General features: G+C 51.6%; 1 protein-coding gene across 7 annotated transcripts in view; it reads left to right on the top strand.

Annotated features, from left to right (window-relative positions):
* Nav2 (neuron navigator 2) overlaps window positions 1–21,368 on the top strand; it is a 625,897-nt gene that overhangs the window by 279,037 nt on the left and 325,492 nt on the right. For 6 of the 7 annotated variants that reach the window (XM_050122136.1, XM_050122147.1, XM_050122140.1 and 3 more), the window contains exon 1: window positions 1,675–2,708. The exons of the other annotated variant lie outside the window; for it this stretch is intronic. In XM_050122136.1, the coding sequence (XP_049978093.1) occupies window positions 2,451–2,708 (258 nt within the window). In that variant the 5' untranslated portion in view covers window positions 1,675–2,450. Of the gene's footprint in view, window positions 1–1,674; window positions 2,709–21,368 lie in introns of those variants that run through there. 7 annotated transcript variants of the gene reach the window in all.

The following is a 21,368-nucleotide window of genomic DNA, read 5'->3' as shown; positions in this document are numbered from 1 at the left end:
TGCTGTAGATAGGACAGCTTAAACGACAAATATCTATTTCTCCTAGAGGCCTAGAGGCTGGTGGTCTAAGGCCAGGCTGTAGCCGTGGTCAAATTCTTATCAAGGGCTGCCATCTCACTATCAGAAAGCAATCATCTATCTTCATCCCATCTCCTAGAGCCTGGGCGTTGATCCCTTTGTGAGGATTCCTTGGTCAAGTACTCACTACCTCCCAAAGGCCCCACTGCCTGATACAAATCCAGAACTAGGGTGCTTATTTACAGTGCTCGGCACCGAAATCAGATTCTTGCAGATGATAAGCAAGCAAGCTGTCTACCACTGAGTGACATCTCCAACCCTTTCTTACTTTTATTTGGACACAAGAGTCTCATAAAATTGCCCTGAACTTGGGATCCTCCTGCCTCAGTAGTAGCAGAAATTGTAGGCTTGCAACACCATTTCTGGTCACGTTAGAATTTTGCCAGGGATGTAGTCAATAGCATCAGAATAATTGAAAATTAACTCTGTGGATGTTGTCAATCAAGCTATAGGGTAGGAACAAAGTGACAACTTGTATCCTAGACTCAGAAAACAGTGGCTTATAGAGATGATGGTGGGGCATGCTGGCAGGCACAGAAATAACAGCGACAGTCTTTTCTGGTCCACTATACTAGCAGGCACTATCTCATTTAGCCGGGACAGAGTTTTTCAAGAAATGTACTCAAACCTCCACCTGATTGCATGAGACACCGGCAGTTTTAAAAGGTCTGTAAAGGTGGAGAAACTTCCCAGTTCAAATCCAAACCAGTCTCCAGATGGGCCTCACCCACAATCAGCCCCGAAGCAGCCTGCCTGGACCATCTATTTTCCCTTCAGCCCTCACACTCTGTCGGAGGGGAAGGAATCCTCCTGCGATTCCAAGTGGAGAAATCTGTGATCTTGGCAAGTCCCAGGAGCAACCAGGCAGGCAGGCCTGCATGAAACCACGAAACCGGGGCAGGATTGGCCTCAGCCTGCCCGGGTCACCAAGCCACTCTAATTACAGTCTGTGGTAGGTGGCGGGAGGAGCTGTCTTGGGGCGCGAAGCTTCCCCGGCCATTGTATCAGCCTATAAATACTTCAAATACTTAAGTGCAATGTGCAACCTTTGAATATCCCAGAGGAAGCTGTTGGGAGGCCCCTGAGCCTGCCCGGAAAGGAGAAATGAGTGGAGTGTCCTTCAGGCAGGGGACAAGGAGACCTGCCCTGTCAATCCCGATGAAGGTGCAGGGAGGCTGGGGCGTGCCTCCGGAACCCGCGAACCGTTGAGATGACCCAAGCCATTTTGAAAAAGAAAAACCGATTTCCCCTACACATGTCGGGGCGGAGGGGGGGCGGGGAAAGGCGGGAATCTGTGTTCCAACGGCGTTTTCGGGCGGCTCCGGGGACGCAGGGGTGGCGGCCCGCAGGGAGGCGCGCGCCGGGGCCGTGCCGCAGAGCGGCCACCAGCTCGCTTTGTACTTGCGGCCAAGCGCGGCCCCAGAGTTTCGGTGGCGGCCCCGGGAGTTGAAGCCACGCCCCCTTGCAGTGCGAGTCGCGACCGCAGATTGGTCCGCCACGAACCAATGGGCGCGCGGGAACGGCCCGGGCTGTCAGCGCGCGCCGCAGCCGATCCTCCCCTGCGTCCAGCCCTGCAGCCCGCGCTGCCTTCCCGGGAGCTCAGCGCCTCACAGCGCGGCGCAAACAGTCGGGCCAACTGCGCGTCCCGGTGCCCGCGCCCCGCCGCCACAGCCACTGCCACCGCCACCGCCACCGCCGTGCTGCTCTCGAGCGCACGGAGCATGGGCAGATTGGCAGGCGCTCAGGTGCCGCATGTTCCAGGGGCTTGTGAACAGCGGTGATCGGCTGTCACGCCCAGACAAGACCTTTCCGTGGAGACCGCAGAGCGACAGCTTCGGCGCGGGTGACAGACACTGCGGCGTGCTTGCAGGGTGACAGCCGCCTCGCGGTTGAGACCTCCTGCGCTCCGTGCGCCCTCAGTCTCCCCATCCTCCGCTCATTTGCTTCGCAGTTCACACCCGCAGCCTCCGGAGCGCGACGTGTGCGTCCCTAGTCTGTGTCTTTTCCTAAGGAGCCTCCTCACTTCGGAAATGCAATGACAAGTTAATATGGGCGTCCACGCTTCGGCTTCCCAGGAAAAGAATTGCCAGAGGCGGCCGTCCCTGAGCTTCTGAGCAGGCCGCCCGCTGCGACATCCGCGCAGGTGGGACCCGCTGAGGGCAGTGACCAGTCCGCCACCCCGCCGGCGCGCTCGCAGGATTTCACCAGCTCCCCAACCTGGGGATTTTGCTCTTATTTTTTTTCCCTCTACTGTTGGTGGGCGCCTCGTGGGCCGAGGCCCGGCGCCTACTCGGCTGCCCGCGCTGCCTTTAGCGGTCGCCTCCGCAGCCGCTGCCAGGGACGTGCTGGGAAAGCCTAAGCCCCGGGAGAAGATGCCGGCCATCCTGGTAGCCTCCAAAATGAAGTCGGGACTGCCCAAACCCGTGCACAGCGCCGCGCCCATCCTGCACGTGCCCCCGGCCCGGACTGGTCCTCAGCCCTGCTACCTTAAGTTGGGAAGCAAGGTGGAGGTGAGCAAGACGGCCTGCACCAGCCAGATCCCCCTGAAATCACAGGGACTGCAGGAGCCGACAGGGGAGGGGCTCCCATTGCGGAAAAGCAGCTCTTTGGAGAACGAGTTCGATACCCAGGTGAGAGGTGCTGTGTATTCCTGGGCACTGTTGGGGGTGGTGGTGATGATGGGTGATCTTTCACCGGGGAGGGCCACGGCTGCTTGGAGGAGAAGCTACCATAACGTAGTCGGAAAGAAAAAACATACCCCTTTAGCTGGCAGATTGGAAGGATACACTGGTCAGTGGGTGTGGCCAGGGTGCCAGAGGTTCGCCCAAGGAGCTCTGCAGAGCTAAGGGGTGCTGGTAGCCTGCGGCTTCTTTGGGCTTGGAGCAGGTGTAGAGGTGGTCTCAAAAAGCACATGCTGACATTGGAAATGTTAGGGCCTGAACGCCGAGTACTTGACTCCAATGAGACGGTATCTGCTGCTGTGATGTGTGTCCGTGTCAGTTCCTCGTGTTGTAACCCATAAAGGGGTGGTCTGGTGTCCCTTTAGGCTGGATACCACCTAGCCCAGCTATGAGATCCAGGATAAGGGTGGTTGCTCAGAACCTGCCCGCCTCCTGGCTTGAAGAAGGCTTGTTCCTGTCCATCTGTAGGGAGAAAGGAGCTGGCCAGGTGCTACTGACTGCTAGCTTGCTGGAGCAGCCAGGGAGTGGGCTTGCATTTGCCATAGGGGTGGCTTGGCTGTCTCAGAATGGCTGCCGAAGCTAAGCCCCTCCTTCCTGGGTAATCTATGCTGCCAGTATTGGTAGCTCTGGTGATTAGGGAGACGTTGGTGAGGGTGAGAGAATGCCTGGAAGAGGACTGGCCACTTCTACCTTTCCGGGCAGAGGAGGCATCCCCCTACTGGGCTGGGTGACAGGCCCTGGCCAGGCAATCTCTTTTAAGGAAATCCTTAAGGGCCAATCAGTTTCTCTTGGCCTTGTGCCTTCCTTCTCTTCTGGCAAGAGGGAGCAGGGGCATGCTGTATTTTCTTGGCTGCCAGTCAGCAGGGACTTTTAGGGACAGGCCGACCTGACGGATGTGACTGTCCCTGTGAGGGGAGGAGAGGCCTCAGGAAGCCAGAGAGGGAGGCAGTTTGGGGTTGGTGTGGGAGAAGTGGCAGCAAACCAGCTGACCTTTTGGGCACCTACTTCTCTGCCCACCGTCTCTTCCTTCTGTAGCTTTTTCTGATTGCACTTAATGCTCGACACATTCCGAGTTTTCTGCTGGAGGATCTGGAGCTAGGAGCTGGTTGGAGACAGACTGTTGGAACGCAGAGTCAGAGAAAGCCCTCCCCACACAGACTCCCACACCAGGCCCATCAGCATGTCCCTCTTGATGCCGCACTTGCTAAACATTTTTGGAAGCTGTCAGCTCTGACTGATGGTGTGTGGGAGGAAGGCAAGATCTCCTCCAGTGCTCCTGGGCCCTGGCTCTGCTAGGCTGTGTGCTCTGCTCTTTCTTAGAGCTTCAGGACCTAGACAGAGGGCTGTGAAGTGAGGGTGAGCCCCAGGTGCCTCCTTCATCAGTGGGGGTGGAGTGAGTGGACAGTGACTGAGGAGGTGACCCATGCCCTCGAGCCTGATGATGAGGACCCTGGGAATGAGCGGGAAGGCAAATGCTGGGCTCATTCATAGCCAGACTGCTGCCTGTTATTGCCTATTTGACAAACATTGTCAGTGAATTGCAGTGGGCAGGCTCTGGGAAGGCAATTCACCATTTAAAAAAATTTCTCTTGGACTTCTCCATGAAGGGCTAACTTGGCTCTGTTCCCCAGAGACGCCGCTTCCCTTCTGTCCCCACCACCCCACATTCCACCTCTCTTGCTCTCCATGGGTCCTCTGCATCACGAGGGTGATCTGGATAGATGGCTCAGGAGCTGGCCACCTTCCAAGGGACAGTTCTGGTTTCCCAGACGGCCCCTCCTTGCCAGCCCCTGGGTCTCCTAGGGGCTCTTCTAGGTAACAGGCACTCATGGCCCCACCCTGACATCAAAGGGGCTTTGGCAAAAGGATTTCACTGTCTTTGAACAGCGTATCCCCTTGGTGACAGACAGTGCACATTCACCTTCCAGAAAAGTCCCTCGATTATGGCTTGAGGACCTTGGCTGACTTGGCACCTGATAATTTCCTGGTCCCAAACTTAATGTTTATCATTAGAAGAGCCTCAGGAAATGATGAACTCAGTGGCAAATGATATCTTGGAGCCCTCGGTTGGGGATTTTTGGCAGGAGGCTGGCTGGGTTGTGTATGACTACCAGCACAGGTTTCAAAGCATCGGCTGTGAGCAGTGCCCTGTGTCTGACGCATGCTAGCTGAGTGGCCTAGTCCATTAGCTACTCCCCTGGGCCTCAGTGCTTCCGTCTGTAAAAATGGGCACAGGCAACCACAGGAATTGTATTAAGAAAAGCTTTGTATCCTTTAAGTGAGAAAAGACAGGGCTCTGGGAAGGTGTCAAACTGTTCACAAGTGTTTACAAACCTCTGGCTCTGCCTGGCACAGGTCCAAGCTGTAGAGGATGGGGGGCAGGGTGGCCTGTGGAATGCCTGATGTTCCGGGATCTTTCCACGGGATCTCATTGGTCTTCACAGGAACACTAAGAGTGGGTGTGGTGCATTGGGCCAAGTCCTAAGATAACAAGGAAGTAAAGATGGCACCCTTGCTTGCACTTCCTAGGTGCCAGGGATTGTTCTGGGTGTTTTGCATAAAAACAAGCTCTTTTTATTCTCTTAACAGTCTGGTGCAATATTAATAGTTATCCCCATTTTACACACGAGGAAGTCAAGATTAAATGGCCTTGGGAGCAGCAGAGGTAGCAGCATTAGAATTTAAACCCCTTAACTCTGATGATGGACATGGAAAGCCACAGCAGCTGCTGGTCAACTATAGACCTTGTATTATCTGACCATAGATGTCACCACTGATCCACGTTGTCCAGTGTGGCAGAACGGAAATCCCAGCTCAGGTGCTGGGCCAGTGACACGCCCACTCTCCATCACCTCCTTTTATGCTGTGGCAGAAGCTGAGGACAAATAAGACCTGGTGGTCTGGGTCTTGGGGATGAGACATCCCAGTTAGGAGACATGATTTATGTATCCAGGAGAGGGCGACACTGGGAGAGCTAAGGATGAGTCAAGATGCTGGAAGGAAGGCTAGGGTCTCAAGGGCTGGAGAAGACCAGGGCGGCTCACAGGGGAGGCAGGAGATGGGCTGCGCCCCAGGAGTGGACAAGAGTGGCTAGTGAGGAGGTCAGGGGGCGAATAAGAACAAAGAAGCGGAGGTTAAGCTGCCCTGCGGGGGTGCAGAGCCCAAGTGCATGCTCCTGTGCATAGAGGCCCAGCGGTTGAAGTACTGGATGCTCAGTGCTGGCCTCTATTGGACAGTGGCTGCATACAGGCCAGTAGCAAGAAACTGGGGAGAGGGTGTCTCCTCCAGAACTTGGCTCATAATCGACTCTTGGGAAGCAACAACAATAACTGTTGTTAGCTTGCGTTTTAGAGTGTTTGACATGGTAGTTAGAGGGCAAAACGTTCCTGCTTTCCTTTTCCATTATGGGGTCTCTCACTCACTGTGTAGCCCGGGCTGGTCTTGAAATTGCAGAGATTCACCTGCCTCTGCCTCCCAAGTGCTGGGATTCAAGGACACCTCACTCCATTCCTATTTTCTCACACAGTAATTCCATTTACTCAGTGAGTCTTCCCTGGTCTTCCCGACCCCATGCCTGGTCTCCCTCACCATGGAAGACTTGCAAGCCAATAGCTATTAGAGGAAGCCCCACTGTCAATCTCCAACTTCTTTCCTGGACCACCGCACAGGCCCGCAGTTCCATCCCAACCTCCAGCGGTACCTACTGACCCCTTTCTGCTGCTGTGCTACCTGGGCCTCCCTGAGAGGGACCATTTATAATATCTGTTCTGATCTCTCGTGTGTTGTGAACTGTGGCCATGTGTAAGTCATCATTTTAGACACATGCTCTGCGTTAGTGTGCAAGCCTGCGGCCAAGCAACCATCAGAGAAAGGAGCACTCTTGGGCTATCTGAGGATGAGGTTAGCCTCTTTCTTAAGAAGCAGTAGTTGCAGGAGGAAGAGGTGATTTACATAATACTTTGATATTTCCTGTTTTTAGAAGCTAGCGTTCAGCCTGCGACTTATTTCTTTAGAAAAATAATTAGAAGTGATTGGAATCCTGTGCGAGCATTTCAGATGTTTAAAAAGAAAGCGTAGGCGAGGCTCCGGGGAAGAGCACAGCTCCAAGCCTGCAACCTGTTGCCGCTTTGCTCCGCTGTGTTTTGATTAGAATCTCTGCTCCGTCATCAGAGTTGATTATGGATTTGATTAGTGCATTCTTTTTTCTTCTTCTTCTGCCGTTGTATTACTCCCTTTCTTGGAGGGGAACTCATATTGTGGTTATCTGCCAATATGCAAGAATGTTTACAGTTCGCATATTACTGCCTACCCCCTGGGTTAATTCTCCAGAGACTCTTGAAAGGTAGACTCGGAGGCTTATTTGGGCCATCATTCAGTGTGTATACGTCTTAGTATAAATACGCCTACATCTCTCCACACGTACAGAGCTCTGTACACATGGAAAAGCTTCAAGTGCCGAGCACATGAAATCACACACATCCATCAAAGAGGAAGCTAGGGGAGTCGGAGCCCAAATTTCAGCTTTGATAGTGGCTTGGTTTATGTTTCGCTTTTCACACATTCTCCCTGACCAAGATTTGAAGCACCGGCTCCCCTGCTCATTTTTATTTACCTTCACGACATGAGGGCTGCAGCCTCACGAGGGCCGTCTTGCTCAGACCTCTGTGAATCTCCTGAAGCCGGTCTGCAAAGCCAAACCACCCAGGAAGATTTTTTGGCTGAAGGTCAGAAGCTCTCATTTCTTAATTCAGCCTTGCCTCTGGGAAAGGGTCATTTACAGAGCATTCGCTAGCTGTCAAGTCATCTGGGCCATTCCTTATACCTTTATCGCTTAATTTGAGACACAAGAAACTGGGCAATTGTGAAATGGTTGGCTTGTTTTATGTGAGGAAGCGAAGGTCAAGACAGAAGATTGTCAGTTGAAGCAGTTCTGTGCAGTAACTCAGGCTTCACTGGCGGGCGGATCTGGATTCAAATCCAGGCTTTGGGCAAATTACTTGGTATTGATAAACCACATGGTTTTCTTTTTTTTAATCTGTGAGACGGAAATGGTCATGCTTATAGTAGTAATCTGTGAGGTTTCAATGAGATATCACAGGTAGGATGCAGAGGACTGGACTGGACTGGACTGGACAAGGAAATTGTGATACTGCCTATTTTGACAACCCAACACCAAAGCCTGACTTGTGTCTGCCTCACCCTAAGCTCATCTACCTGCTTCCCAAGGGCATAGCTGACCACGGGGACGGGCAGGTGGCTTGCCCCACCAAGGACCAGTGCACAGCAGTGCTTTGGTTCACTGACTAAGAAATACGAGCAAACTCAGAACAATGTCAGCCGAAGAAGTGGCTTCCAAAGCTGTTCACGGAAACGTCCACATTTTAGTCACAGGCACACCGCCCCTAAAATGCTAACCCAAATGAGGGCTCTGCTCCAAACTACACTGGCAGAAGGCCTCCTCCGTGTGCCCCTCTTAGCTGCCACTGTTGAGGTGGTGGGACGCACTGCCCAGCCTGATGGCTCAGCTCAGATTGGAACTCAGCAGGTCGAGGCCCATTCATTACCTAGGCTTCCTGATGCTACTTACAGTTCTGGGAGGCAAAAGGGAGGCCCCTTTCCCTCATAACTGCCACAAATGTAGTGGGAATTGAGCCTCATGACCAGTTTGGTCAGTAAGGTGCCCCAAGGCCTAATGGCCAGCTGCCCAGTGGTGTTTTACCAACAGCCACAGGACTGATTTTCAATGGCTACTCTGTCCTGTGGTCACGTTGTTCGAGGGGATGGACAGTGTATTCATAGAACATTTGGGCATAATGGGCCATGTGATTTAGAAAAAAAAAACTTGGTCAGGCTTTTGTGCTTCCATCTTTGCTTAGACAATAGCAAGGGACTCACAGTTTTCACAGGAGCCCTGAGTCACCCCTATGAAACCTTACAGTGACTCATGACTTCGTGCCCCTTTCCCAAGGCAAACAAACCTTCTCTTGTGTTTGCAGACAAAGCCCCCACAGCTTCAGAATGCTTTGTCCCTCCTTCCACGGGAGCTCTCAGTACTCTCAGGCGTACACCATATACAGCATTGACAAATTTGGGGTTATTCTACCCCATTCGGTTCCTATATTACTGTAGGAAGAGAAGGTGAGAAACGATTCCATATGGGCTTGTGAAGTTAGCTCCTCACGACGGCGTCACACAGCATAGATAATTATAACAGGGCCGAGGAGATGGCTCAGTGGGCAGAATGTTGGCTGTGGGATCCTGAGGACAGAGTTTAATTCCCAGAACCATGTTAGAAGGAAAAAAAAAGAAAAGAAAAGAAAAGAAAAGAAAAGAAAAGAAAAGAAAGCCAGGCACAGGGCCTCCTGGAGGAGGGGCTAGGGGCTGGGAGTGGACACAGGAAGAGCCATAGAGCTTCCTGGAGTAGGGGCTAGGGGCTGGGAGCGGGCACAGGAAGAGGCATAGAGCCTCCTGGAGTAGGGGCTAGGGGCTGGGAGCAGGCACAGGAAGAGGCATAGAGCCTCCTGGAGTAGGGACTAGGGGCTGGGAGAGGGCACAGGAAGAGCCATAGAGCTTGCTGGTCAATCAGTTTTAGGCCAATTAGCAAGATCAAGAGACCCTATCTCCGAAAGATGGGGAGCGATTGGGGACTACAGTACTTCACACCGGTGTTCACACATACACACGCATGCATGAGCATATACTCCCAGATACCACCCACACCGCAAATAAGACAGTTACAGAAATCATTGACTCTGGTGAGCACAGTCTAGACTCGTCAACGTATTCATGCCCACAGCATCCCACGAGGGAGGGGCTGAGTCTACAAGCTGCCCATCCAGATGTAGAACTCTCAGCTACATTGTAACACCTTGTCTGCCAGTCTGTCGCCATGCTCCCTACCCTGACAGGAGTGGGCCAAACTTCTGAAGCTACAGGCCAGTTCCAAGTGAACACTTTCCTTTGTAAGAGTTGTCATAGTGGCGTCTCTTCACAGTGATAAAATGCTTCCCAAGAGAGTGCATAAATTTACTCCTCCCTCCTTACCCCAGAACCTGAAAATATTCCTTCAATGTTAAACACATGTTAGTTGTTTAACAATATCAGTTCAGTTTTTTTGGGATGTATAGAGTCCCATGTCCTCTGAGGCCACAGGACCCTTCAGGTTGGCCGGTGGTAAGAACTGTCAAGGCAGGTGTAAGACAGAAGGGAAGATGGATTTGATGGGAACTGTTTGCCTGCATGAGGAAGCAATCAAGTAAGTCCTCACTGAGGAGTGGTTTTGGTTGTTTGTTTGTTTTGAGACGGAGTCTTATTAAATAACTTGGACCTCAATCCCAAGATCCTCCTGCCTCTGCTTTCTGAGTACTGAGCCTTCAAGTATGTGCCATCATACCCTCTGCAGATCAGTCTTTAATCATAATCATGGTCATAATGATAAATAGTGATTTATTCATTTTTATTTTATATGTATGGGTGTTTGGCCTCCATGTAAGTCTGTGTACCATGTGCATGCAGTATCTACAGAGGCCAGAAGAGGGCGCCACATCCCCAGGGACTGGCGCTATGGATCGTTACCATGCTATCAGAGGATGCTGGGAACCAAACCTGAGTCCTCCTCAAGATAAGTCAGCTCTCTTAACCACTGAGCCATCTCGCCAGCCTCCTGCAGATAATTACAGATGATGCTAGCCCTGGCATCTCTGGAATAGTCAGTGTCATAAAAGACCAAAACAACTAAATATGGTAGATAAATAAGACTAAAAGGAGAAAGTTGACCAAGGAACCATGACAAACAAGTCTACTGATAGCTCCTTGATTGGTCTCTGGGTGGGCAGAAGTCACACAGGACATTCTGGAGGCATCAGGGATACTTGAATGTGGCATGTATGGTATATCATGACATCCCATCAGTGTCATGGTTGTGGAGTTATAGAAAAACATGTCCTTTTCCCTGGGAGATACGAGTTAAATACTTAGAAGCAAAGTGTCTTGATGTCAGCAACATTCTCAGATAGTTTAGGATATGTGTGTGTGTGTGTGTATGTGTGTGTGTGTGTGTGTGTGAGAGAGAGAGAGAGAGAGAGAGAGAGAGAGAGAGAGAGAGAGAGAGAGAGAGACTGCCTCCTAAGAAGAGACTAAAGTGGATGTATAATTCTTTAGATTTTCCTGAAGGTCCTATAATTTTCTAAGTAAGATAAACAAAACAAAGCAGAACCCTGGCTGAATGCTTCTTATCATCAGTGCTCTGTGGGGTGGTCTTCAGGTCAACAAAGGTGTGCCCTCAAAGGAGACAGTGAGGCCCCAACCCCTTCCTCTTTTGCTCTTTTGCTCTCTGATTGTGAAGTGGGCAGTTCCACCCCACTCCATGTTGTCACCAAGATGAATTGCCACAGCTCGAAAACCAACGGGGCCATTGGGTCACGGAACCACACTGTGACCCAAAATAAACCTTCCTTGTGATAAGACGTTGTGGGTGTTTGTTACAGTACCAGAATGACTAACACCAGCTGTGTTCACAGAGCTGTGGCAAAAGCACTGGGATCTTGCATATGAGCTGAGGTCACATGACGGGGGTGACCAAGTATAGGGTACACAGAGTTGATAACCTGCATTCTGGCGAGGCCACGGCTCGATGCCTGTCTGCGTGGTGGTGGAGGCCTGTCCCTCACACAGGCTTCTCATTGGCACACAACCATTCGGCCTCTCTAGTGGATAAGCATGCAGAAATGGTGGTGTGGGCGACTTCCTCTGCCCCACCTAGGAAGAGAGACCTGAGAAGGGTTTGGATGTGTATTGGCCATTCAGGAAAAGGAGAAGGTGGAGAAAAATCCATGGATAGAAAGGACAAAACTTCCAGAAATGAGAGTCACACCAGTGATTCATGGGCTGTTTCCAGACTGTGTTTGAAGCAGCCTGCCTGTGGAGAAAGGAGATTTATGTAGTCTATGACTTTGGAAGTTAAAAATCCAGACATCGTGTTGCAGGCTCTTTCAAGTCCCCCCTCCACACACACACACACACACACACACACACACACACACACACACACACACACACTGGCTGTGTCATAGAACAACGGCAGAGTGTTTGAGAAGCAAATGCTGGATGGCATCCCCAAACAGGAAGCCAGAGAGGGGCCAAGGGCCTGGCCCGGTCTTTCATATCATCTCTCTCCCACAAGACCTGACTCCAAGAGATCAGTGTTCCCTTCTGAAGATACACCCTGAGGGCCCTACCCCTTAGAAGCTCCACCACCCTCCAGTGCTACCTCCTGGAGACCCAGGGTCTGACCCATGAGCCTCAGACAGGTACACCCAGCATGGAAGCCTTAGCATGTAAGAATCCTCTAATCCTCACACTGTCAGAGGCCATGATCTTGATCCTAACTTACCAAAAAGGAGCAACCGGTCAGGAACGATGGTCGCCTTAAAGGGTTTGGGGACCTTCACAGGTCTCTCAGGTGGAACATACAGGGATAGATTACAACTCAGCTTCCAGATCTGTGCTGCTGACTGTAGAATTACTTTGTTGGTAACTAGAGGAGGCCTGGGGCTGGCTCACCCTGAGGTGCCCTCTCCTCAGAGCCCATTCCCTGGTCTTGGCCATCCTCCATGGTCCGTCTTATCTCTTATGGGGCTTCTCGGCTGCCGCCAGGTTCAGCCTGTCTCCAGAAAGAGCTTACGTGGTCCTGCCCACCTCTCCTCCCATCTGGGCACAATCTCCTTTCCCCGATGCCGTGGTTGTTGTTGATGGGTAAGCCCTGCCTGTGCTTCAGGCCAGTGAGGTCCATGTGCCTCCCAGCTGGCAGGTCCCCCTTCCTGTCCTCCCGCCTGTGCTGCTGGCTGCTGCTGGCTGCTGCTCGGGACACAATCCTCATTTTATGCAGATTTGCCCTGATTCTTTTCAGATCAGGAAGGCTGCTTTGTTTGCGTCAAAACACGTAGGCTGCCAAAGTCCCAGAGTATTCAGGCCTTCCGGTTTGTGGACTTCAGTGGTTAGCTAACCAGAGACCTAGGAAGGCAAACCCCAGAGGCAAAGACCGCATTTAGGTAACAAATTAGATTGGAAAGAAGCAAGCTAACTTCGGATGGCTACATTGTTCATGGTCTTTGGCTATAAAACCTAGGAACTTGGGATGCCTGAACCAGGGGAGATCTTAGAGGCCCTGTGTTCCCAGTCATGGTATAGATGGAGAAGGCATGTGTCTGAGGAGGCATGTGACTTGCTTGCCGTGAGCTCTAGGCTCCAAGGACCTGAGTGCAAACTGGCGCCCAGGCCTTCCTCCTCCAGGCCCTGATTGGCAGATGCGCAGATGCGTTAGGCTCAGAAGGGCCTAACGGTGTGCCGCACCAGAACCAGCCTGGGCTGCAGCAGCTCCCCTCCAGCCAAGGTCTTCACAGCAATAATAGTTTCTTCATACTAGGAAGCCTTTGCATTTGGCTCACAGAATCGGAGAATCAGGATAGCGATTGGCCGACACCACCGCCATCCCGGACCAGCCCCACAGGTGGATAAGACCGTCCTGGCGTGACTTTCTGTTAACGTAGTTCACGATCAGGCAGCAATCTGGCCAAGCCCATGTAGAGCTAGTACTAGAATACTCTGACCCCATTCCATGGTCTTTATTACCAGCCTCTTAGATTGCCCCCATCCCCAAGCTACACACACATCTGAGAGAGCTGGGGACCCTCCTGCCTCCCCTACTGTTTACCATGCGTCTAATGGGTCTTGTGCTGATGGAACCTGGGGCGTCTGGACATTGAATAAGTAGTCAGCTGCAGATCCTTTCCCCCCAGGAAAACCTGGCACTGCAGGGGGACGCGTGAGGTGGACAAGCTGTTCATGTCTGTAATAGTGCCTAGCAGGGCCTGGCAGGGCCTGGCAGGGCCTGGCAGGGGGTAGATAAAAACCACTGCTCTTTCCAGCATGGTCCCTTGGTGTGGCATGCTCTTCCAGGCCCTTGCTGCAGCTTTTTCTCGTTTCCCTACACGAGAGTAGTGTTTCTGAGCTGGGTGCTTCCGGAGCGGTCTCCTGCTGACAGTAGAAGATGCTGCAAGCTGAGCCCGGTTACAAGCAATGGAGTGAGCAACTGAAGAGCCTGCTCCCCCCCACTCCTCCCAACTCCCACTCCCCCCCCCCACACTCTGTCCTTTGCAAGGACTGAGCCTGAGGCTGGTTGAGGGTGGGAAGAAAGATACGAGAGAGAGAGAGAGAGAGAGAGAGAGAGAGAGAGAGAGAGAGAGAGAGAGAGAGAGAGAGAGTCAGAGCCTGATTAAGGCCCTCCAGGAAGCCACAACTAAGACCTACCTGACTTCTAAGGTAACACAGGGCCTCTCCAAGGTACCTAGCTCCTGGCAACCTCACAGGCTTTGTGGATAGACTCAATGGTTGTCCACTTTCAAGCCTTTAATGCTGTTTTTGAACTCCTTTTTCCTTCTAGCTAGCAGAACATAAATCAATATAAATTTGCCCTAGTCCCTAAAAATATTTACCTGCCTAAAAACATGTCTGCTTCTTTGTGTGTTTAGACAGAAGTAGATGAAAAGTCTATGACTCTCCCACACCCATGCACCAGGCATGAACCGTGGGTACACTCTGTAACAGGAAGCTGCTGGTTTTCCATTCCAGAGCCCTGGAACTCACTCAGCAATGTGTCGTTGGCTAACTCCAGCCCTCGCCACATTCCACTGCTGAGCGCCCAGTCACCTGGGCTGTGAGGAAGCAGCCATGGGTGAGGCCGGGCTGGCAGGACTACAGGGGTCCCTTCCCCAGGTCTAATGGCTTCTAAGTGACCCCAGGCTACCTCTGCCGGCCCGGTCTACTCTGCAGCGTGTTGCCTTTGGATCCACACAGTGCAGACGAGAGCTTATTTTAGAACTGGAAGGAGAGCAGACGTATCAATAAAAGGCCAGGGAAGGAACAATCCATTCAGTGGTTTTAAAATATCTCTCCCTTAACAGAAAAAAAAAAGATTATTTTTATTTCTTAAAAAACAACTGGTGAATTTCTCCTCCAAACAGTCGGAAAGGGAAGCATAGGCGACTTAAAAATTAAGATTAAAAAAAGGAGGCTGGAAAGATGTTTCAGTGGTTAAGAGCACTTACTGCCCTTCCAGGCCCCAGTGTCTGATTCCCAGCACCCACTTTGGAGAGCTCCTGACCTCCTGTAACTCAAGCTGCAGGGGCTCTGACTCCCTCTTCTGGACTTCTTGGGCATAAGACTCACACATTTATTTGCATAACTAAAGCTTTAAAATCTTTAAAACCAGGCTGGAGTTGTGATGATGAGCTGAAGGGTTGTCTCCTCTTCTTTCCCTTGTCCCCGCCTGTCAGACTCTGAAAGCGATGAGCTGGATCCCGTTACCGTGCTTTCTGCCCCTCTTTTAAGGGGTCTCCACACTGGTTCCTTTTCTTAGAACCTCCGTCCATATCAAGCACTCATTCCTTCCTCTCCACTATCTGCTCAGAAGTCACCTGGTCAGAGGGCTCTTTTCCACCCACAACGTATAAAACAGTGACATCCATCCATCACCCTTCCTGAGCCTTCCCCTTGCCTTGCTTTGTGTTTCTCAAGAGCTAAAAGAGGTTTCCTATGTTAAACATTTACTCGGTGTGTAATGCAGTCAGCCCACTGGAAACACTGCCTGTCACGGTCATATTAGTGTCTCCTGTACCTCAGACAAAGCCTGGCGTACAGTGTTTCTAATGTCTCCCGAAGGAGGAACAGGGTTGGTGCAAGGCCCGGCTTCAGCCAGCATACCACTCTGACTCCCAGTCAGGCTGGTCCTGTACACTTCCTCCAGACACTTCCCTGAGGATGCTGGGAGGTGGATACGCTGTCCCTTAGAGGGTCATCAGGAGCAGATGAGGCCAGGCACATGAAGGTCCTAGCCGCCCAGTTCATGGGCTTTTACCTGTGGTTCAGGCCGGCCTAGAATGCAATGTGCAGGACGACAGCCCTTTGCCTACAGACACTTTGACTTCCGATCGCCTCTCTTGTGCTCGTTTCTTTGTGCTCTGAATACTTCCCACTGAAAGTGTGGTCTTGGATCAGCAGCAATGACTTCTTCACCTGGGAATCTTCTGGAAATGAAGACCCTCAGGTCACCCCAGCTCCTGTGCCCTGAATTTGCAATGCGATACCATCTCAGAGGACACATGGCCCGACTGCGGTTTACTGTGCAGAGCAGCTCTTGTGTCTCCACTCTGAGGAGGGTCTCGAAACACCACCTTCTGCAGTCTAACTCTCTGGACGTGCAGACGCACCTGCTCCAAATCCCTTGCCTTTGTAGTGGGTCGGAGATGGGAGGAAAGAACAGGGCAATGCCACGAGGAAATTTCAGGAGGGATTTCCAGAGTCAGAGCTTCTCTGCCTCATGTACACCTCTGATGCAGCTTATTCCTGTGCATTGATAGGCTAATATTTACCTGCCCTGCCATGACCAGAGAGGCTGGGAATCACACCATGACTGCAGAGGAACCATCATAGAGGACCTCTCTCTCTCTCTCTCTCTCTCTGTCTCTCTGTCTCTCTCTCTGTCTTTCTCTCTGTCTCTCTCTCTGTCTCTCTCTCTCTGTGTCTCTCTCTCTCTGTCTCTGTCTCTCTGTCTCTCTCTCTCTCTCTCCAAGATGAACCTGGGTCAGTACAGGCAGCACCTTCTCGGATTGGGATGGAGGTAAGATGTATCTCTGTCCTTAGCTCTGATGGTTGTGACTTCTCTCAGCTTTCACCAAAGGTGGAGCAGTCAGGTTTCCCAGTATGTCCCCCAACTTCTGCAGTGGGTGTCTGTGAAGAAGGCAGAAAATAGCATAGGGAGGAGACCTCTGACTCCAGTGCCTACAGAGGCCTCCACACAGGCAAGTGTTGTATGAATGGCAATATACCCTGATTTCTTTCAGCTAGGCTGACATTGTGTATTGATTTGAACAAAGTTTGTTGGTAAGACACAGAGCATATTAGCCAAATTCCAGAATCAGGCTGTTTGGCAAATGTGTGTGTGTATGTGTGTGTGTGTGTGTGTGTGTGTGTGTGTGTGTGTAGCATGTGTGAGTGTCCAGATGGTTCTTGAAAGCAAAGGTTAAAAAAAAAATCTATCTGCCCTCAGACAGCTCCACAGTGTGAGAGATTGAAAGTTTTGTTCTTTGAATTAAGAATCTCACATTCTCTTTCTAAACCCCATGTTCATAGCTTTATGGCCTGGGCACAAGCCCAGTGCCCTTCCTTCACCAGCAGCTTGTGGGGTTGTTCAGACATCTCCCTGCCAGAGAAAATCGATCCTCTGCCTCTGTGCTTCTTAGGGCTTTGCAGGGGATTCTAGAGTGTGTAATTGAATTTGAGACGGGTTTTAAAGAGGAGCAGGGCAAGAGCAAGTATTTGCAATCATCAGATTTGCCTGCTTGCAGTCAGGCGGCTCGAGGTGAAGTCTGACCCTGCCCCCTGTCTTCAGGGTAGACAGGCTAACAGTGAACCATAGCCACCAAACTGCTACCACTTCTTCCTGGCTCTGTAGACAGATAGCAGTGACCAGTCTCGTGTCTGCTGGACTCATGGAGGGTGCCTGGTGATGAGCTAGACCTGGAAATATGGATATAATTGGTGCGAGAGGTCCGTGACAGATGCAATCAAGAAATGCAATGTCAGGGCTAATTGCATTAGTGTGATTTGGCAATAAGGAAACCAATTAATTAGTTCTCAGATAGTTATTAACAGGAAATGAAGAGTGAGCATGAAGAAAGGTCCTGTGGGGGCAAGAGCGAGCTGGGAAGGATGCGTTTTTTCCTTCAAATCAGTGATCTTTGAAATTACTTGGGAAGCTGCTAAGTTTGCAGAGGTCTTGGGCCCCAGCCCCGGAGACTGAATTTTCAAATCTAGGATGAGGTCACAAAATTTGTGGGGTTTCCTCTTGTGGAATTAAAAATTAGCCCAGGTCCTCATACCAACTAGTTATGCTATGTCCCCAGCCCCCAAGTTTGAGGTTTGGACAACTATAACCTGAGGCCCTTATGCTGACAGTGGAAGGCTGCATCCAAAGACCGAGGGAAGGAGGGGCTGTGTGGCTCAGGGTGCAGAGTGAGGGTATGGGGGTGGGGACTCTGACATTGGATGCCCAGAAGAACCTGAGCAGACAGTGCTGTAGACTTTGAGATGATGCAGGGCTCCGGTGAGCAGGAAGCCCAACTCCTCTTCCTGCATCCCAGGGTTTCCAGGCAGGGTGATGTCTCACTGTGATGTCATCCACTGGACCTGATCCCCTTGGGATGAGTCATGTAGGAGAAAGCAAGCTTCGGATGAGACAGGAGATTCTGCGTGAGTGCCCATGGTCCTTACTGGAGGTCTCCGGTGATGTCTCAGGTCTGCTGAACGCCCTGTGTCTCCCTATTAAAGCCAAATCAAGATCTGCTGCCTACTTGGGAGTGGATTTTCCGGTGTCTTCTGTAGGTCAGTAAGAGCTAGAGGAAGGGTGGTTAGGAAGGGAGGAAAGAGTTAGACCTACTGTGTGCTGGGTTCTAGACTCCACATTCTTTTTTGTTTGTTTGTTTTTTTGTTTTGTTTTGTTTTGTTTAAGACAGGGTTTCTTTGTGTAGCTTTGGGGCTGCCCTGGAACTCTCTCTATAGACCAGGTTGGCCTTGAACTCACAGAGATCCGCCTGCCTCTGCCTCCTTCCCGAGAGAGAGAGCTCAGGTTAAAGGCGTGTGCCGCCACTGCCCGGTTTAGATTCCACGCTCTGACTTGACGGGTGGGTACCATCCATCTGCACTACAACTGAAGGAGAAGCCCAGAGAGGTGAGGTGACCTGCTTACCCTACACAGCCAAGATCTGGCAAAGGCTGACCTCACACTTTTCTCTACCCAGCTCCCGTAACTCACAGTCCACTTGGTGACTGTAACAGGAACCTTGTGTCCCATGCACAGCTGCCCTGAGTGGGGCGGGGGCACGGTATTGGCAGAGTGCCTGGAATCCCAGAACTCATGGGTATATCTGTGCCCTCTGTCAACAATCCACCCTTCAGTAATGTGTGCACTGGCTGCCAGCTGCTGTCGCCACAGCCAGACCCCACACCCACACAGGAGAGCGCTTTGGCCGAGGGCATAGTGGAGCAGGAGGAGGAAGTGCCCTCCAGAGGGGCTTGTTGTAAGGCCTCTGAATGGCTCCATTGAGGTGCCCAGGCAGGACGACAATGGGTCTGTTGGGGGCCCTGGCCCACAGAGGTGAGAGAGGGCCTGGGCTGGGCAAGCAGTGCTGGCTAAGAGGCCAGACGCTGACTTCCAGGGCCGCAAGCCAGCGCCTCTGACGTGTTCCAAAATGCCAGCTCTGCTTAATGGAGAGCAGCTGGGGCAGTCTGAGTTGCTCCCTGTGCCAGGAAGGCATTGTGAACCCAGTACACCGGCTGTGGTGCTGCAGCTCCTTCCTGGGCTGTGTCCTGCACCGTTGCCACCAGGGACTGTAGATAGCCCTTTCCTGTGTCTCTTTGGTCCCCGGGGGCAAACTTTCCAGCCCCATGGAGAATATAGCATTCACTCTTCCCCCGCCAAAAAAAAAAAAAAAAAAAAAAAAAAAAAAAAAAACTTGAAACACATGGGTAGAGTGGTCAGGTGAAATACAAGGCACATCGGTAAATTTAAATAATTTAAAATTATTTTTACATAGGTTGGCTTCTCAGGAGTCCTTGGGTCACCTAGTTTGTAGAAAAGATTGCTTCTGTCTTTTACCTGGACACCTCCCTAGGGGCTACCTGGACTCACTTGTGTTTGGGGACAGAGTCTTGATCATGGTAGATGTCCTGGTATGTCTGCCTATTGCCAGGCCCATCCCCAGGGTCAGAGAAAAGGGAATCCATCCATTGCTAGTCTGGTATCCCCCCATACCAGCCATCTCGCCATTGTTGGTTGGAAATCTGAGGGTTTTATGACCCTTTTATACCTTTTGTTTACTGAGGTCTGCACAGTTATGCCGGCTTTATTGTCCTGAACATAAAAGCCGCTTTGAAACAATCAAGGACTTTTGGGGAGAGACTGGGGTGTGCCTCGCTCTAAAGAAGACCAGCTTCAGCCACCTGCAGTCCCTCTAAAGGAGGTGGTTGCTTGCCCTACATCAGGGTCAATTATGGTTTCCAACAGCGACCTTATCTTGCCCCTGCCCAAGGGATTACTGTGCGCTGCCATGTTTCAGAGGAGTGGAGAGAGGCAGAGACCGGTGGCTTGAGCTGGGTCTTGGGGCCTGAAACTGTAGCACCAGTTTGGAGTCTAAGTTTGTTGGCTCAGAACCCCTGCCGCGCTGCCACCCTTCTGCCAAAGGCTGCGTGCTTTAAGGGACAACAACCAGAAACAGGCATGGGCCTGTCTTTGAGGTTGCAATTAGGGACACGAAGTGTTCCACCTTCTACATGGGTGGATGGGGCAAGATCTGCCCCGTCTCACTTCTTTTCTTAAAGAACACACGGAAGAAAGAAAGAAAGAAAGAAAGAAAGAAAGAAAGAAAGAAAGAAAGAAAGAAAGAAAGAGGGAGGGAGGGAGGGAGGGAGGACTGTTCCTCAGTATGGTGGAGAAGAAGGTTTATCGTAGATATGAGGGAGAGCTCAGTCAGGGGCATTTGGAAGGGTCCAGAGTGAACATGACCCTGAGCAGGGCCATGTAAGGAGGGGTAGGGAGAGCAAAAGAGGAGCCGCTGACCAAGAAGGGTGGCCTGGGCCAAGAGATTGGCGATGAGACTGGCATAGCCAAAATGGTTGAGTAATATATAGGAGCCAGAGAAGCTGGGGGAAGGAGCAGCCCAGCCCATGGGCTAGAGAGTTAAGGGTAGGGGCCGGGGTACGGCAGCCAGGAGGAGCCTGTAACAGGTAGGAGCTGAGGGATGCTGGGAGAACATGACTCCAGAGTCCACTTTGATATGTTAGTAGGCATCTCAGTCATTTGTTCCGGATTTGAGACCTAACCTACAGCAAAAAGAAAGAAGGGCTCTAGAGACAAGAAGAGCCTGTCCAGGCCCGGAGTGGCCCTGGTCATCACGCAGAGAGGATGTGAGGCTGGCTAGAGAGTGGGGACCTTGCAAGCCAAGCAGAGATGCTTAGTCTCAGACCCACAGAGGAGACCTGTGCTGGGCTTCTGAGCAGAGGACAGGCAGCCCAGTTTGGAAGGGTGGAGACTAAAGCCTGGCCAGGACGCTGTTGGTGTCTGGAGATGCTGGTGATTCGGGAGACTGGAGCATGGTATGGAGCCATGGAGACAGGAAGGTGACCCTGGAGATGGGGTCAGAAGGCACTGGGGTGGTACAGGGGCAGTGAAGATGGGATGGCACCTGCCCCTTTCTGTGTCATGTGTAAATCCAAAGATCCCCCCATTTAATGATCGCACCAATCTTACAACAAGAGTGCTTATATACGCTCCATTTTATGATAGGAAACCAGAAGCCTGTGGGGGTGAAAACGGCCTGAAATAGGGGTGGGCCCCGAAGCAAGCGGACTGGATGGGGCTGGAATGCTTGAGAAGGACCCTTGGTGGGCGGTGGCAGCTGTGAGCGTTGTCCCCAGGGTCTCACTGAAGAGTTCTCAGAGCATGAGGGTGGGTGGGGTCTGGGCTTGGCAGCTGAAGCGAGAAGGGAGTGGAGGAAC

Source organism: Alexandromys fortis, unplaced genomic scaffold (genome assembly GCF_014885135.2).
Source record: "Alexandromys fortis isolate MF-2015 unplaced genomic scaffold, M_Fortis_MF-2015_v1.1 scaffold_170, whole genome shotgun sequence".
Taxonomy (NCBI): domain Eukaryota; kingdom Metazoa; phylum Chordata; class Mammalia; order Rodentia; family Cricetidae; genus Alexandromys; species Alexandromys fortis.
Note: the sequence above shows the minus strand (reverse complement) of the source record. Positions and strands in the feature narration are given on the sequence as shown.